We start from the raw sequence: 19,028 nt of genomic DNA, 5'->3' as shown, positions 1-19,028 counted from the left end.
GCACACGCACAACGGGTACGAGGGCGCGCCTCGCCGCGCTCCCAGCCGGTGCTGTCAAACCCGCCCTGACGCCGGGGCCGCGGCCGTTGACGAGTGCGCGCCTCCTCATCCTCCGCACGCTCCGCTCGCTCGCTCCCGCCGCCCCGCCCTTGTCCCTTCCCGGGTCTGGCGGGCGCGGCGCGCGCGCGCCCCCTCCGACCGTTGAAGCGGGTGAGTGGGGGCGGGAAGGGCGGGTGCGACCGGAGCGGAGCAGCGGTCGCGCGCCTCCTCCTCCCCGCACCCCTCCCTGCCCCGCCCGCACAGGAGCCGTTCCCCCGGCGCATGCGCACCGCGGCGCCGATCCCATCCGCCCCCCCCCGACGGTTCAAACAGGAAGGCGGACATGTTGGTATCTTTCCTCACAGCAGGTTTCTTCACAGCCGTCGCGGCCGGACCTTACGCTCTCCCCTCACCTTAAGCCACCTCCTTTCCTCCTCCCTCTCGCGTTGCAACCTCGGGTCGGTCCTGAAGTGGTCCGGGTTGTAGCTCCATACGTGAAGCGGAGCAGTGGATCTGGGGACAGCGCAGCCGGCGTTGGCAGAGGCAGCGAGGAGCCGCCGCCGGCCGCGCAGCGACGAGGAGGAGGAGAGGGGAAGGAAGATGCTGTTGCTGTCGCTCCGCCGTTGAAGGGACTCGCCCCCTGCCCGCGGCGTGCATTCGCAGCGGGGCCGGGGCGGCCTGTGCGCGCAGCTGGCAGCCCTGCGCTGCCCGCCCGCTCTCCCGCAGCAAGCAGGGCACAGCCGAGGCGAGGGGCAGCCTGTCCCCCGCCCCACCCTAGGATCTCTGTGCCCATGGAAGGACCGACCCCACGGTGCTGAGACACGTCGCCGAGAGGATTTTCCTACTTTCCCACCCTCTCTCATTTTGTTGCAGGTTTTTTGCGGTTTTATATATTTTTCCATTCTTTTTATTTTCTGTTGTTGTTGCTTTTTCATCTGGTTTTCTGGAAAGAAAGCTGCGTTTCGGAACCTGACACCGACCCGCCGCTGCTCCTGCACGGCGAGGAGGAGGAACCGCTACGCTGGCTCCCAGGGCGGCTTCCCCGGCTGGGAAAATGAGATTGCCGAGACACTGGGGCCCGAGTAGAGGAGGGAGGGAAAGGAAACCTGCTGCTGCGAAGTTGTGAGCAGCCCAGGAAAGCGTGTGCGTGCGTGGAGGAGGGGGGAAGCAGCAGCCTCATTCCCCCCCGCCCCTGCCGCGGACTCTACTTCGGTTCTCTGCCCCCTTGGCGGGGCAGCGTAGGGGACTCGCCTCAGAGACTTCTGTGATTGAAGGGATTTTGCAGGAAGCGCTCCTCTGCCTGGTATAGGCTGTGTAGTTTCTCTTTTGTGCTCGCTTGTTCCTTTTTTAAAAAAATTTTTTTTTCTTCATTATTTTTAACCTTTCTTTGCTCTGGAATAAGGGAAACTTTATCTCTGGAAACATGTCGACGGGAGAAAGTTTTGAGTCTCGGTTTGAAAAAATCGACGTGACTTTAAAGGACCCCAAATCCGAAGTGAACGTGGACTGTTTGCTGGTGAGTAGGGAGCGCCGATGGGCCCCAGGTCCCGTGTCCTCGAATTTCTTACCCTGTGGGACCGAATCTCGTACTCTTGTCTGAGTCACCACCCTGCTTAACTCCGCACTGGTGTTGTGTTTACTCAGCGTTGAGCTGAGGGTGCGTGAATGTCTATGTGCAGGGAGAGCGGCTTTCTTGCCAAGGAGACGCCCGCACGGTTATGCCACAGACTTGTCATTTCTCTCGCTTCATGCATCTTTCTTTTTTTTCTTCGCCGACTGTCATAAGGGGCGGTGGACACTTTATACAATACATAATTTGTGAGTGCCAGTCCTGCGTGTAAGCAGGAGACTGTAAATAGATTTGCTAATACCAATTCCCTCTTAAAAGTGTTTTTTTTCTTTTAGAGAGTGAGGTCCTCTTATGTTGTGGTTAAGCACTGCAGCACTGACTTCAGCCTGTTTAGCCTAGATGTTTGCAAATGTTAATCAGTGACGTGTAAAGTGCTGCTCTTAAGATTAATATGCCTCAGATTAATAAGGTTAATAACAGGTGGGGAAATAGTCATGGCAGGGGTTTGAATACGTTTTAAACTAGTTGGTGTGCTCGGCCTGGGATAGAGGGCTGCTTGCTCATTGTTTCCCTACTTGATCATACCTGATGGTTGAATGGGTCTCTCCAGTGCTGTCAGTGTTACAATTGCTTCATAAGAAAGCAAACCATAACACTTCCTGCCTGACATAAAACCAATGTTATTTGGTAGTTGCTTGACAAAAGTGGATGATATGTTCTGATTACAAAAAGTACTTCAACAAAGTGTATGCTAAATCCAGCCAATTTGTTTGGGATGTAGCTGGACACTTAGATATGCCTGGGGATGTCCCGAAGTAGTAGTAAATTGTAATTTGTGCTTTTATGCTGAAGTAGAGAATTTCTTTAATGTGTAGCAAGTGATAAAAGTTCCTCAGTATATTTTTTCCCTGGCTTTCTGCTGTCAGAGAGGAGAGCAAGTAAATTGGGTTTGTTCCTAGTATGAACTCTGACATTTGGGTTTGAGGGGGAAGGGGGGTGTGGGGGTGGAGATGGCGCTTAATAGTCATTCTTCATCTTCTCCTGCATGGCTCTTAGAAAGCTCGCTTGAGCATAAGGCAGTTGAGAGGTGAAAAGAATCTAAGGAAAATCTGTACAAGTTCATGATGTTGTGCACTCTCTTTAGCTTATTAGTGATTTATGACCTTCTGAAGTGTTGACAGGTCAAACCTACATCCGTGGATAAAAAGCGGAGCCTTATGGATGTTGCTGCCACAAAGACAAATAGCATTGCATCTTCCAGTTAACTTGCTGCTTTTCATCCAATTTTCATATCTGTCATCTCAGAACCACAGCTAGTGAGAAGACATCTGGTGCTTGGGATACACTTTGCCAGTTTTGATTGTCAAATCTGACATTTTTGCACACAGCTTCTATTGATTGGTGTCAAGAGTTTAGGTCCCGTTAAGAGTTCAGAGTTTTATGTTAACCATGACTCAGTTTTCTATGATGTGCTATAATGTTGGGCATACTTTAGGGACCTTCCTACAGTGATAGTAATCAGTTTAAGGATATGACCCCTTTCAGTTATCTTAATTGTGATTTGGAGCTAAACTGTAGTCAGTTTAGGAATGAGCTTGTTGGGATTCTTCTTGTCACACTTGTGTGAAGCTTCAGAATGTGTGTTTGCATCTTGGATATTTAGAATGTACTTTCAAAGTGGAATTATTCTTTTAAACTGATACCAATTAAAAAAGAAAGCACTTCTGAAGAAATCACCTAGTAGGTGAACTTTGTAGGTGGTAGGCCACTATGTCAATTTTTCAGCTGGCCTGACTTCTCTTTTGTTTCCTCGCTCTTGTCCTGAGTTGGTTCTTGAGTTCTTTTCTATAGAATTTAACTATCCTAACACTTTTTAAGGAGTTTAAATGTTTCACACAAGTTCGTAGTGTGATGATTCACACTTCAAGCATCATTCTTGGCCCAGGGTGCTATTTATATATCAAATACATTGTAATCCATGTGGATATGCTTTTAAGGAAGAAATGCCTAGGTGTAGGTGTAATTGATCTGCATTTAAAATATCTTCTAAGATGAACACCCATTCCCTTTCTCGCAGCCCCAGGTTAAAGAGAGAAACTTGTCAGGCTCTAGGCCTGGTACACTTCAAAATAATTTCTTTTGTAAGACCTTTTAAAGCTAAAAAACCTTTTTTTGTCTTCTTAAAGTTGTGAATTGATGTTATTTATAATTCCTTTCACTTCTCCTAAGCAAAGGTGTTAGCTAACTATGTGTATCTGATATCTGAGCGGTAATATATGAATAACTGTTGCACAGACACTTCTATTGCACGGAGACAACATCTGATATTCTATACATGTAGATTTAAAATGCTGGAGTTCTTTCAGGTTCAAGAAACATTTTTTTGGCTGGGCAAAGAAAAGTCTCAGCAATGCCCCTGGCTTCTCTTAGGATGATTTTATCCTTGTTAGCTTCATTTTGCTTCAATTCTTGCTCCAATTCCCCATCAGTTTGTAGCCCCTGTAGACTGGAAGGCAGGCATGCAATAACTTTTAAATCAGTTTTGTAATCACTTTGGGTTTTGTACATGTCAGAAGCTAGGTCCGTGTGCTAGAAAGATTCTAAATTTGTATGTGAAGTAGTCTGAACATGCTAGGAAGATGGGGGGGGGGAGGCGGGCTGATACAAAGGAAGGCGTGTTACCGTTTCAGGAAGGTGTGGGAGAAGAGTGCTGACAACAGAGCAGGCGGAAAAGACACACTGAGGACTATATGACTTCAGTTTACATGCTGCAGGAAGGAAATTCATAAAACTGAAGTGCAGGGGGAGATGTGTTTATTTTTCTTGTTTTCTCTTACATGATTGTAATAAGAACAGAGTAAGAAAACAGACTAAGTTGCAACCCCCTGTAACTAAATTTATTTCTTTGGGGCTTCCATGCACTTGATTTAGTACTAGGGTGGGAAATAATAGCTAGGCTGTCTTTTTTTGATGAGCTATGAGGAGGCAAAAGCTTCTGTTCTGTGTAAACCATGTGCCACAGCTTAATACGTGCTTTTTCTCAAACTGTCAGGTTCTAGGAATCCTACAGACCTCAAAAGATCGAATAGCACTGGGAAGATGGCATAGGTAGTCATACTCTAGGGTGTGCAGTGATCAGAGACTGGTGAATGCTATAGTCATGCTAAGGAGAGCCAAAGGTAGTATAAGTAACTAGCTGTAACTTGAGCTTAGTGTCTCATTAATGATATTAAGCAGTGGAAAGTAGTGTTCAGTGAGCTTACTTCTACAAAAAATTTGGAATAAACTCCGATTTCTTATTCCTCTGTGTTTCTTATTAAATCCTTGGGGTTTATGGGTTTCCAGTTTCTGGAGAATGGAGAGAGGGAGGGGTGTAATGCGTGACTGGAAGGGGCACATCTTGATCTGAAGCTGCCTATGTTTTTGATTAAAAAATAACTAGTAAATTTTCATGAAAATGTTTTTTGGTGCTCTCTCTGCTCTGGTAACTGACACAGAGTCTTCATGTTTTATGTAGGTACTTGGGCAACTCAGTCATTCAAGTAATCAAGTGATTTTTAAAGCTTCAGACTTTTGATGGTCTTAATCTTCAAAGATGTCAAATGTTTCACTTGTTCAGCACTTTGTCTGCAAATTAACTGACAGCAGTAAACACTGCATATGACAAACTTGTTTTATCTGGTCTCAAGAGGTTTCTATTTTTGTTGAACCAAAAATACACAGGTACAGAGCATGATTCACCTGTTTTTCCTAGGTCTATTTCATAGGTCTGTTAAGCTAGATGAATTCATGTTCATCTGTCTTGCACAGGAAAAGACAAAATAATTTCTTCATCTCTGGGATTTGGAGTTCTAGATCTCTGTTGTCACTAGACTTTTTTCCCTTCCTGCTTAACTTCTTAGAAAGCATTTCTGAAGACCTGGTGGTTAGGGATTTGGAAAATAAAAAAAAAAGGTAAAGAATATAACTCAAGAACTCCTGAAGTAAAGGTACTTTATCAAAATAACTGTAGAAAATTAGCTTCACTGTAACAGCATTAACTGTGCTTTTAGAGTCTGGGTGAAAAAACTCTAGAGAAACTTGGTATCTGAGAAGCGTGCTCATTTCCCAATGAAGCTCATGCACAGAAAAAGCAGAGCTTGAGTTTTTGTGGATTGTCAGCTTTAGAATGCCCTAAGCTGTTCAGAAGTAGTTCAAATTAAGGGGAAAGGTAAGTCATCATTTACTAAATCTCCTTGGACAAGTTCCTACCATTCTTTAGATCCAAGTGCAAGATCCTGCTCTTGGGTTGGGGCTATCACCAGCATCAGTACAGGCTGAATGTTAGATGGATTAAAAGCAGCTCTGCGGAGAAGGGCTTGGGGATATTTGAAGAGAGTGTCTGAATGTGTCTCTGTCCTGATGGAGAGGGACTTTTTACCAGCACCCGTAGTGACAGGACAAAGGGCAACAGTTCTAACCTGAAAGAGAACAATTTTTAGATGGGACATATAGGAGGAAGATTTTTACTGTGAGGGTAGTGAAACACTGGAAGAGGACGCCTAAAGAGGTTGTGTCTGCCCCATCCCTGGCAGTGCTGAAGGCCAGGTTGGACTGGGCTTTGAGCAGCCTGGTGTAGTGAAAGATGTCCCTGCCTGTGGCACGAATGTTGGAACTAAATGATCTTTAAGGTCCCTTCCAATCCTAGTAGTCCAATCCCTAACCATTCTTTTTCTGCAGTTAGACTTCTGGCTGACCTAGAAACATAATTCTGTGTCTTCAAGTTACCTTATCCAAGCTTTAGATGCAAAAATATAAGTACAGGTTGATATTACCTGCTTATCACCAAGAAATATGAAATATATAGGTTGCTGTGAAATTAATGATAAAATATATAGCTTGGTATGTTAAAGGCAAAATGCAAGTAAGTTGGCTTTGGAAATACAGTAACTTGGTGGATTCTCATTTCAGATTGCACCTTTTAGAAGAATATTTTAATATTGTGTAAGACTCAAAAAAGTGAACAGTAGAGCTGGTGGGACTGTCAAAATGTTAGTGTTTGGTTCACACTGTATAGTATAGATATTATACAGGAATAACAGCCAGTTTTTTTCTTGTGAAACTAGAGGCTGTAAGAATGGGATTATTTTTCCTATAGGCAGTTTTAATCAAGAATGATAGTAGGTTTTAGTTCATGTTAAGACACATTTCAACAAGAGGAATGAAAAAACCCAACCAAAGCCCTGTAGTAGACCTGAAGTGCTCTTAATAAGTAAAAATATTTGTAAACAGTGTCCTTTTCCCTGGCAACTGCAGAGTGTGCTAGTTTTTTGTTGGTGGTGGGAAGGAAGAGGGAAACACCTGGAATTTTTTTGTTGCACAAATTGAAAATCAACCTGTTGGTCTGTAAATCTTTTGACTTTGAGGACAGTGGTAGCTTCAGGAGCCACTCACTGAGAACTTACTAAATATTCAGAAGCACTGTGATCAGAAAATACTGGTAGCTTTACAGTTGCTGTTAGCAGAATTCCCTAGGACATATTTTAGTACATAAAAATAAAAAGTGTTTTCAGGTCTCTTACCAAGGAATACTGATGTGTTTGTCCCTATACAGGATGTTTATCTTGAATATTAGAGGTCCCAAAACATGTAACTAAAAACTTCCGGGTATTTTTTGTGAATGTTGCTTGGTGCTAGTTATTGAAACTTCTTTGTCATCAAGAAATTAAAGTTTCAAATGGCAATACTGAAAAACTGAACTTCTTTCTCTGAAAACAAAATTAGAGAATGGTTGAAAAGTATTCTGTCTCTGCCTTAATTTGTCCAGTCATTTGAGCAGCAGTAAAGGCAGAAGGATGATGAGACAATATTGGCAAACCCGTAAGCACTATGTAGACAGCACTCAGTTATATCTTTCTTAAAACAAATGCAAATAATACCATCTTTTATCTTTCTCAGTCTGCTGAAATGAACACTCAACACAGTGGTTGAACAAGAGCTGAAACCCAATATTTATGAAGAAAAAAAGTGGTTTGTAGCTCTTCTTGTCCATGGTGTTTTGCTCTCCTGAGATGATTGAATCTCCTGTAGTCTAATCGCAAGTCAGAAGACTAGAGATCTCTTTATGGTCTGCTCAGCATCAGCGGAGTATAAAATGCTGTGTGCATATTTAGTTACAGCAGTCTAGAGACTGTCTAGCCAAGCAGCAGTTGCTAGGTCCGGTGAGCTGCCCATGTTCCTAGGGGAGAACCAGCAGAGGATCAGTACCAGCTTCTGACTGAAGCGCAGGTCAAAGTCTGTTCTGATACTCAAAATCTTTTAAAGGATTGGCTTTAACTGAAGGATTGCCACTCCCTGTCAATATTTATGCGCTACAAACTGTCGTGGGGACAGTATGTAAGGTCTCTTTATTAATAGGTCCCAATTTAAATCCAACTGATGATTTCTTTATTTCAGGTTTTTCCTTTTTAATTTCTTATATGGATTAATTTTTCTGTTTCTTTTGTGGAGTTGAGAAATACCTGAAAGTTTTCTTGGGTTTTTTTTCAGTTATGTGGTCTGAGATGATGCAAAGACCTGATGGTTGGAGACCTCTGTAGAAAACACTGCACAAACTCAGGCTATATTTTGGACTGTAGATTGGAACTACCTAAATGTGTTTCTAGCTCATGAGTATCTGAGCTACAGAATTATAATTAATCCGGAAACACAGGTGGAATATTTACTTGGTGTTTCCTAGAGATCTTCATAATACTTACTTTAAAAAAATATAACTGAAAAATCCTCAAATTCTAATAGTTATGCAAATACTGAGTAATTATGTCATTTTTTCAGAAAATGGTTAACAGAACTTGTACTACAGCTTTACTGGTTATTTCAAATGGGAAAACGTGAAAGAAGGATGGTCAGGACGTTCATCTCATACTGGACACTGATAGATGATGCTGCACTTAGTGTTACAGGAAAATGGAGATCTTGAGATAAAACCAGGTTCTTTACTGTATGTCCGTATTTTGGTTAGAAGCTTCTAAGGAAAACTCAAAAATTTGTTTCTTCTCTCAAAATCAGTTACTTTAGAATTTTATTTGGAAGTCTGCCTTTTTAATGTTTAATACCACATGCACAGTGAAAGTAGTATTTCATTGAGTACAAGTTATTATTTCACAGAATGACTGAGGCTGGAAGGGACTGCCAGAGGTTGTCTTGTTTAACCCTTCTACTCTGACAGGGCCACCTGGAGCAGGTTGCCCATGATGGCTTTTGAGTATCTTAAAGGTGTAAACTCCAGAACCCCTCTGGGCAACCTGTAATTTTCCATTTCTCAGCAGTATGTTTACTTGGTTGATGATTCATAATGGAGATCAAAATTCACTGAAACTAAACAAAAAAGTGATCAGTGCTCATTTTCCATTTATTTGCAGAGTTCTCCAAGTATTTTGGCCTTCTTAACTTAGTAAACCTCTTTGTTGCCTAAGTAATTTTGTGAAAGGCATTTGCTGCAGAAGAACAGAGCAACTTTCCTCATGTAGATGGTTACAGGTTTGGAGATTATAGGCAGAAGGGTTTGTATCTGAGGGAACAGTTGCTGTGGATTGGTACATAAATTACATCTAATTTGTGAATGCAGTTGAAACAGATTAGATGTGGAATTTTTCTGTTGGAGGGGAAAAAAGAGTTAATGCCTTGCTCTGATGTCCAGCTTACAGTCCAGGAATGCTATGAATTAGGTTTTCATGATTCTGACATCAGGTTTTCATGACTTTGAACCTTAGTATCATAGTGTTTTCTATATCTGTGTGTGTATGTCATTCTCTTCCTGATGGGTAGTGAGGGAGGCTGGGTAGGACTTGCTTATTGGCATGGGAATTTTGAAGACTTCTCAATATTGGTAAGGCAGGAACCTGTCCCTGGGAGAGAGGTGAAGAAGCAGAAGAGACTGCTTGTGGTATAAGCTGAAGTGCAAGATGCCAGTACAACAAGCACCATCTTCCTGGAGTATGGATGACAAATTCCAGCATGTTAATTCTACCACTGAGATCTAGAAGCACCTTTGACTACTGCTGTGGAGTAACTCTGTGTTAAGGTACTTAGGAGGGGAGGAAGCCTCTCCAGCTAGAAGGTGATAGAGTAGGAGTGGATGGGGAAGGTCTTTCAGGAGGAAGGATCAAGGAGGAGTGAGAATGAAGGTAGGACAATGAGTTTCTGCTGGTTATACTTGCCCCATGCGAGGTGCCAGGTTGCACAGAACAGTACCAGGCAAGACATGAAGCTGTAATTGAAAATAGAGGTAATATTGATACCTCACAACTTTGGCTTAATATTATGCACTGCTGTCAGAGGTGGAATCATAGAATTTCCTCATGAGCTTTTCTTTGTTATGAAATTTTATGGATGTGTTATACCAATATCTTCTTGGAAAGTGACTTAGATTGTAGGCACACAAATCCTGTTAGTAGTAAGCTGAGAGAATTTACTTTGCTTTTGCAAAAATGAAAGGTTCTTCTGCCACTTCAGTCTGCCAAGTAGTTTGTTTATTGATCTAATATGTTTTCTGTGAGCTGCTGTCTTCCTCCTTAAACTCAAGTTACTACTAAGATCATTGACAATTAATTGCCAACACACCAATTACACAGTTTGGGGTGGTCTTGGGATCATTCGAACTTGCTATTATATGCTATATATCTTTTGTACAAGGCCAAAAATGAGGCCAGACAAGTGGTAGGCTTCTTAGGACTTTTAAGTTTCTGCTCTGCTGGTATTGTCAACGATCATCATGGCTTTTGCAACAGGTGTTATTGCTACCAACACTAGCAGAGCAAAGATGGTGACAGAAATAACATGTCCATTAAGGCCTGTGGAGTGATAGCTGAACTATTGATGTGATTGTTTTGTTGGCTTGGGCTTTGGTTGGGTTGATTTTTACACTGAATTTGAAATTAGAGGAGTCATTGAAAAACTAGACCCTCTCTATGGAGAATAGATTAGTATGCTTGTTAGAAAAGCTTTTGTGTTCTATTAATGGAATGCTTGTGGCTATTTTCAGCCTTTTTCATACTTCACAAACTGTTTTGTGCATACAGTTTCTGAATATAGCATGACCGTAAAGTGTTTGGAGATGCTTTTGGCTTGTAAGATCAGTTGGTTGAAGAAATCTTCAGAACTAGCCACACTGTGGTTCTGAAACAAACTGTGAAGGCGCTTGTTAGGAAGACCATATTGAGGAGAATTCTGGGTTATTTATCTAAAGAATAGAGTTGTAACACAAAGAAGGTCTTGTATCAAGTAACTTGTGTGCTCAGATCTGTTCATTGATTCCACTTAGCAGATTGGATTGGAGTAAGGAAAGGACTAAAAGTCTCTCTTGCTTTTAATTCTTGATGAGCATACAGTCAGAGGAGTCTTTGAAGTTTTCTCCTGTTGTTTCTTTTCTGTCCTAAAATGCTGCCAGGCTCCCATAACAAAGCTTTTGTCCTACTTAATGAGATGCATATATTACGCTATTTTCATCAGGAATTTGGACTTGAAATGTAATCAAAGATGCCGTGTAGAGGAAAAATTGGAATGTTACGATGCTGGTGCTGCTGGAGCTGCTTCACTTCTGGGACTGCAGCTGTAAATGACTCCTCTGTAACTTTCTGCTTCCTGTAAAATTGATTTTGGCTAGCATCAGGGAAGAGTTGGGATGGCTGCATTGTTCTTGACCTTATCTTTTCTTTTGGTCATGGCAGCCTCCTCTGAGCTCCTGGCAAAGAAGGCAGTCAGATCAACTTCACCTTCATATAAGAATAGTTCAACTTGATAGTTCCCATGAACTTAAGCTCATGGGAAAGAAATGTCTGAGAACCACAAGTTCTAGGGGAAAGATACACCCTTTTTCATTGTAGTTTGATGAACTCATAGACATGGTCAAGAATAAAAGAAAAGATTGATTAAACCCATGTATTTGCAGGTTGGGAAGTTTTTCTTCCTAAGAGTTTGATGACTTAGGAGTAGAAACTTAATTTTTCAGTTTAAGATTCAACCAGAATAGGCAGCTGAAGATTTTCGTTCAAGTCAGGGCGCGTTGTGAGAGGTGGTTGAATAGTACCAAAGCAGGACTTCTTTCTCTTTCTATCTTTCTTGTGTGTTTCGACGTCAGTGAACTTCCAGTGGTGTTGCATTACATTTTGTGGGAGGAAGTAACAGAAACAAGTTGTTGAAAAGGTAAGCTTACTTCTGCGAGTGGAATTGCCAAAAAGGGCATCACCAGCAGAGATAAAGAAATCATTATCCTACTCTGCTCAGCACTTATCAGGCCACACCTGGAATACTTTGTTCAGTTTTGGTCCCTGCTATACAATAGAAATGTGGACAGACTGGAGAGGGTCCAGAGAAAGAGCCACAAAGATGATCAAGGGACTGGGAAGCCTGCTGTATGAGGAAAAGCTGGGAGAACTGGGTTTGTTCAGCCTGGAGAAAAGGCAGCTCAGAAGAGCTTATCACCATGTTTCAGTATTTAAAAGGGGGCTACAAAGATGGCGACTCCTGTTTTACAAGGAGGCATGTGGCAAAGATGAGAGGTAGTGGGCAAGTAGTTACTCCTGGGGAGATTCTGATTGGACACAAGAGAAAAATGTTTCATAATGAGAACAATCAGCCATGGGATAATCTCTTCAGGGAAGTGGTGGATTCCTTGACGCTGGACACTTGAAGATAAAGTTGGACAGGGTGCTGGGCCATTTGTGCAGATGAGCTTGATACCTGGTATTCTATGATCAGTCAAGTCTTTACATTTAATTAAAAAAACCCCATCATATGAAGTGATGGGTTCGCAGAAGTTGGGGAGGGGGGAAGGAGGAAAAAGGCAATATGGCTGTGAGTTTTTGAAGAATTGCTTTCAGAAGTAATGAGATGTTTTCACAAAATATTTTCTTGGGGGAGTTGGAATTGACGTAACCTTTTTTTGTGACAATGCAAAAAGACACCATCTTCTATTTTTTAACTAGTAACTTGCAACTGTGAGCTAAAGCTCATGCTTAAGGTTAGACTTTCTCCTGTAGGTCTTCATTCTTAACGGTTTTAAAACCAACTGTTTATCCATTTGACTTTGAGATTGTAGAAAGCCACTTATTCCACCTAAATAGCTTCTCTTGTTTGAGTAGCAATCAAATCTCACCTGAAAAGACAGAGAATTTGAAATCAAAGTTTATGTGCTATGTTGTCCTCTTTTGTCCTCCTACTTAGTAAATGAAATATCAACAAATAGGGAGCATCAGTGCAGTACCAGACTATGATACTGACCTCCTGTACTTTTGAATATTCTTAACTGCAGTACACACAACAGACTTCACTTTCAAAGTGGTTATAGGGTAGAAGAACCCAAAAAACCACTCTGTGTAGAAGGAAGTCTTGTCTGTCTGTAAGCTGTAAGTACAAATATGAGGTTTGGAAAACAGGCAAAGAAATTAGGAGGATTATAATTAGAGATGATTTTGGGATTGGAATTGTTTGTTTGGCATGTGGTGACTTAAGTCATGGCTTCCTGATTTCTTCAGGCTTTTTGTGAGGCTGTTTTGAATTTTTATTTCCTGCATCTAAAATAAGGAAGTACTTCCCCCTTCTTCTCTCCCCCCACGCTGATTTGTGGGTTTGCTGTTGTGGGTGCAAGCTGCTGTTAGTACTCTTTTTAAGAGGCAGGGAAGTTTCCCTGGTAGTACCTTCGGTGTATCTGAAAAACAGACATCAAGCTTTTAGCACACATGTGGTGAATATCGATGACCAAAAGTACTCCACAAGAAGTATTTTCAACTAAGTCGAAAGGAAGATGTGAGTCTGTTTATAACATACATATGAAGATGCAGTATTAAACTGGTGCAATTTTATTTGAAAGAAATACAAATGAAGTTGCTAAGCCACTGTCCATCATATTTGAAAAATCATGGCAGTCAGGTGAAGTTCCCGACGACTGGAAAAAGGGAAATATAACCCCCATTTTCAAGAAGGGGAAAATGGATGACCCAGGGAATTACAGACCAGTCAGTCTCACCTCCGTGCCTGGCAAAATCTTGGAGCAGATTCTCCTGGAAGGCATGCTAAGGCACATGAAAAACAAGGAGGTGGTTGGTGACAGCCAGCATGGCTTCACTAAGGGGAAATCCTGCCTGACCAATTTGGTGGCCTTCTATGATGGCGCTACGGAACAGATGGACAGGGGTAGAGCATTTGACGTCATCTACCTGGACTTGTGCAAAGCGTTTGACACTTTCCCACATGACATCCTTGTCTCTAAATTGGAGAGACATCAGTTTGCTAGGTGGACCACATGGTGGATGAAGAACTGGGTGGATGGCCGCACGCAAAGAGTTGTGGTCAATGGCCCGATGTCCGGCTGGAGATCGGTAACGAGTGGTGTCCCTCAGGGATCGGTGTTGAGACCGGTCTTGTCCAGCATCCTTGTCGGTGACATGGACAGTGGGATTGAGTGCACCCTCAGCAAGTTTGCCAATGACACCAAGCTGTGTGGTTCGATTGATAAAGCTGGAGGGAAGGAATGCCATCCAGAAGGACCTTGACACACTTGTGAGGTGGGCTGATGCCAACCTGATGAAGTTTAACCATGACAAGTGCAAGGTTCTGCACCTGGGTCGAAGCAATCCCAGGCACAGCTACAGGTTGGGCAGAGAAGAGATTCAGAGCAGCCCTGCAGAGAAGGACTTGGAGGTGTTGGTCAATGAGAAAATGAACATGAGCTGGCAGTGTGCGCTCGCAGCCCAGAAAGCCAACCTTATCCTGGGCTTCGTCAAGAGCAGCGTGACCAGCAGGTCAAAGGAGGTGATCCTGCGCCTCTACTCTGCTCTCGTGAGACCTCACTTGGAGTATTGTGTGCAGTTCTGGTGTCCTCAACATAAAAAGGACATGGAACTGTTGGAACAAGTCCAGAGGAGGGCCACAAGGATGATCAGGGGACTGGAGCACCTCCCGTATGAAGACAGGCTGAGAAAGTTGGGGCTGTTCAGCCTGGAGAAGAGAAGGCTGCGTGGAGACCTCATAGCAGCCTTCCAGTATCTGAAGGGGGCCTACAAGGATGCTGGGGATGGACTCTTCATTAGGGACTGTAGTGACAGGACCAGGGGTAACGGGTTCAAACTTAAACAGAGGAAGTTTAGATTGGATATAAGGAAGAAATTCTTTCCTGTGAGGGTGGTGAGGCACTGGAATGGGTTGCCCAGGGAAGTTGTGGATGCTCCATCCTTGGCGGTGTTCAAGGGTAGGTTGGACGAAGCCTTGGGTGGCATGGTTTAGTGGGAGGTGTCCCTGCCCATGGCAGGGGGGTTGGAACTAGATGATCTTAAGGTCCTTTCCAACCCTACCTATTCTATGATTCTTTGATCCTATTACGTGCCGTTGCTTTCAGATTCTTACCTATTTTGAGTTTCAGTTTTATTTTCTTTAGTTACAGATGTTACTATAGGTAAATAGGGGTAGCAAATTTGTCTGAACATAGACTTATGACTGCAAGATCGTCTTTTTAAGTAAATTAGTTTTTCTGTGTATTAGTACATCAACCTAGAGATTACTTTGCTTCAATATAATACGTGTATTTTTACAATGCTTTAAGTTTTTGAGTAGCATGAAAACTTTAATGTTCATCAGGTTCACTGGTCTCTGACTTGTGTAGTCTCTGTGGTAGGGATTTATTGTGTTTTCTAGGGGGAAGATTGGCGACAGATTAGGAAAAGCTTCATGAAATTAGATGCTTTTTATGGAAAAAGTTCAGTGCTGCCTGAGCTCAGCTATGCATGTATACAAAACTGTTAAAATGAGTACATATGCATTTAAAATGGCAGTTAAACTTAGAAACGACAGTGTCCAGTGCTCAGCTGATAATGCTTGGTAGTGTTACAGGAGGCTCTTTCTGTCTGCCATATTTCCCAGTAGTGTAATCTCTGGAAGAAAGTGGGAGAGACCTCTGAAATGTTCCAGTGACCTAAACAGTTTGAGTGTTGTAATAAATAGAGTTCATTAGTTCTCTGAAATAATTCTTGTTAGTCTTACATATTGAATAGGTAGTGGCTTTATTCCTTAACAAATCCATGTGTGACTGTTGCTTGCTTTTTACTTCTGACAGTGTGCTTCATGTGCTTCCAGGAAAGCCTTTCTGTGAAAAGCTTCATTAAGCACTTGAGACCATTAAATAAATCAGTTGGCTAGAAAAAAAAAATTATGTTCAGCACATTCATGGTACCTTTATATATATATATATTTATACACACATGCATGAATGCAATGAAAAATATGAAATGCACTCATGTGCATTTTCCTTTAAACTAAGAAATCCTGCAAATTCAGCTGAAGTACTCAAAACTCATAATAGATAGGATTTTTTGTTTTCAGTACTGTGAAGTTGCAGTTTCCTACTCTGGATTTTGTTACAAGTAGCTATAATGAGAATATTTCTGTAGCCTGCATGATGACACCAAAAAGGCACAAGGAATTCTCTGTATAAAGTTTGCTAATATGGAGTTGGATTAGGGTTAATTTTGGTGAGATATCAAATATACTATTTTAAAAATGTATCAAAAAAGCTCTTGGTGGTCAGTGTTTGTTACTTGGGCTGGCAACCTCGCGTTGTTCAATGTCTTCATAAATGATCTGGATGATGGGATTGAAAGTACCCTTAGTAAGTTTGCTGATGACGCTAAACTGGGTGGTGAGGTGGACACTTTAGAAGGCAAAGCCATCTTAGAGAGATTTGGACAAACTGGAACAGTGAGCAAGTAAGAAGAATATGAAGTTTAGGAAAGACAAGTGCAGAGTGCTGCATCTGGGATGGTGTAACCAAAGAGCACAGTACTGGCTTGGATTTGTGTGGCTGGAGAGTAGCCTTGCTGAAAGAGACTTGGAAGTCCTGGTGGACAACAAGCTGAATTGGAGCCAACAGAGTGCTGCTGCAGCAGCAGGGGCAAATCAGGTCCAGGGCTCCATCTGCAGGGTCATTACTAGCAGAGATGGGGATGTGATTGTCCCACTCAGTGCCAGTCAGGCTGCACCTTGGAGTACTGTGCTTGGTTTTGTTTCCTACAGTTCAAGAAAGACACAGACAAACTGGAGAGAGTCCAAAGGGCTGGAGAACCTGCCTTGTAAGGGAAGACTGAAGGAGTGTCCCTGTCTGGAGAAGAGAAGAATCAGGGGGACCTCATCGCAGTATTCCGGTAATTAAAAGGCATCAGACTCAAAGAGGACAGAGGCTCTCTTTCCACAAGGAGCCACATGAGAATACAGGGGGCAATGAGTACAAACTGTAGTGGGAGAAGTTTTGTATCTGTATAAGAGTTTTTACAGTGAGAGCCATCAGTCACTGCAGCAACCTCCCCAGGGACATGGTGGAGTCCCCATCACTGGAGGCTTTCAAGATGCAGTTGGACAGGGTGCTAGATAATATCATCTAGGCTTGCTTTCCCATGAAAGCAAATGATGACTTACTGAGGTCCCTTCCAACCTGTGATGATCTGTTGTTCTGTGATTCTTAAGCTTTTGAAAAAATACCTGTACAGTGTTTCACTGGTTGATTTTCCCTTTGCCTTTTTCTAGGTTTGTTTTCAAGGCATCAGTGATGTACCTGAATCTGTGCAACAATGCATTTGTAGCAGTGCTAGTTAAGCACACAGTAATTAGATGTACTATCAGGCTATAAAGGTCCCGTTTTCTGAGGCGACACTATGCAGCATATGATATTGATGCTGAGCAGCACAATGTTTGTGTTATTTTTCTTCTAACATCAGATGGAGTCAGAATAATATAATAAAACCAGACTTAAGGATAAAAATCTTTAAATCTAGTGGCGTGAAGAGATGAAGGAAACTCAACTACAGAATGTATGCACAACAAATCTAGTTTCTAAATGGACGAAAGATAAGCTGCTGTTAGATATTTTCTCTAAGTACTTTTCATCCTAAATGGCAACTATACATTGCAATTGTATCTGAACCTCAGAAATAAAAACAATAGGAAAAGTAGCTCCTGTAGAGTTAATTTTTTTCTCTTTGTGATATCTAATACCTTTCAAGTGAAGGTGAACTCTCTGGAAGGAGGGAAAAAGTATTCCTGAGATTTAAGCCAGCCAGTTCAAATTATCTGTTTAGATCAGGAAAAGATATCTACTAAGGCAAGAGAAATTTGCAAAATGAATAGGAGGTAGTAGGAGTACTTACACACTCAGTGTGTAAGTATTACACTCAGTGTGTAAGTAGGTTTTTTTTCTCATGGTGAGAAGTTGCTCAATTAGTATATTACTCTCCAAATGAAGACTTAAAGTAGAATAAAGTTTTCAGTAAATGGGCTGTAATTCTTCTTCATGAGGATGGCAATAATACAGATAACTTAGGTTATTATTCTGTAATAAAACTAAGAAGTGCCAAAGATTCATTTTAGAATTTCACTTTTGCAGTCAGACAGTTGTTAAGGTGATCTGTAGCAACAATCCTCAGGTCAGTGTTCATCATTAGCAAGGCCACAGTCTTGCTGCAACAGTGTCTTGTCTGTTCTGTAAATCAGCGTCTAATACAGCTACTGCCCTGGTGCTGCATGCAGTAGCTGTAGTGCTTGGATATATGCCTTTTAAAATTTACCTTCCTTTTATGTTTTGGGGGCAAAGAGGAAGCTACCATGATTAATAAAGAGATGTATTAGATGAAATAAAAATGCATCAGAAAAACTCGGTGGAAATAAGAGCAAATCAAGTTCCATCTAGTTCTTTTTATCTTTTCTCAGTTGCAGTTATGTAAGGCTATTGGCATCCTCCATTCACTTTCACAGAAAGTAGGGTCTCCAACGTCTGCTCTGCCAAAGAAGCAAATTCAGGCACTGTTACTGTGGTGTGGCAAGGAAAAGAGGCTAAATCAGGGTATCTGTTAGTCATAATTTCACCATCAGCTTTGTTTGCTTCAGCTAGTTCAGAATACAGTGTGTCTTGTTTGAATACCACAGAAGTTGTAATTGTTTTCTTAATTTTCTCTTAAGTCTCTGAGGCTAGGTAAGTATGGTCAGTTATAAAATGACCATGGTTGGTAACATTTTGGTTTGTTTCCAAGAAGACTGTTTACACGCATGTATTTAGGTCTTCAGAAATTGGCTCTCTGGTACAGCAGGGACTTCTGAAAAGTGAAGTGCAGATGTCTGACATCACTCTCAAATTCTTGAGATTATGCTACTGTTCTTTAATTATGTTCTGGAATATCACTTGTTGATATTTTGTAGTATTTAGAAATTGGAAACCTGCTTTAATTAGGTGTTTTACAAACATACAGTTTATCTGAATGGGAAGTAGAAGATGCTGCCTGACCTGTATTTTCTGACCTGTATCTGACATGGCTTTTGAACCAATGGTTGTAGGTAAATACACACTAGGTATCACTAATCCCTCTAGTTCAGGTAGATTTCGAAGAACATAATTTCTTTTTTT

At 41.9% G+C, this 19,028-nt stretch overlaps 1 protein-coding gene across 1 annotated transcript in view; it reads left to right on the top strand.

Annotated features, from left to right (window-relative positions):
- The first annotated feature begins 366 nt into the window (after positions 1-366).
- Positions 367-19,028, top strand: part of ROCK1 (Rho associated coiled-coil containing protein kinase 1) — an 84,824-nt gene continuing 66,162 nt past the window's right edge. Inside the window, exon 1 of the mRNA XM_080611684.1 lies at positions 367-1,555. Coding sequence (XP_080467810.1) covers positions 1,463-1,555 — 93 coding nt within the window. The 5' untranslated portion in view covers positions 367-1,462. The remainder of the gene's footprint in view (positions 1,556-19,028) is intronic.

Source organism: Psittacula echo (assembly GCF_963264785.1).
Source record: "Psittacula echo genome assembly, chromosome: 2".
NCBI lineage: Eukaryota > Metazoa > Chordata > Aves > Psittaciformes > Psittacidae > Psittacula > Psittacula echo.
Note: the sequence above shows the minus strand (reverse complement) of the source record. Positions and strands in the feature narration are given on the sequence as shown.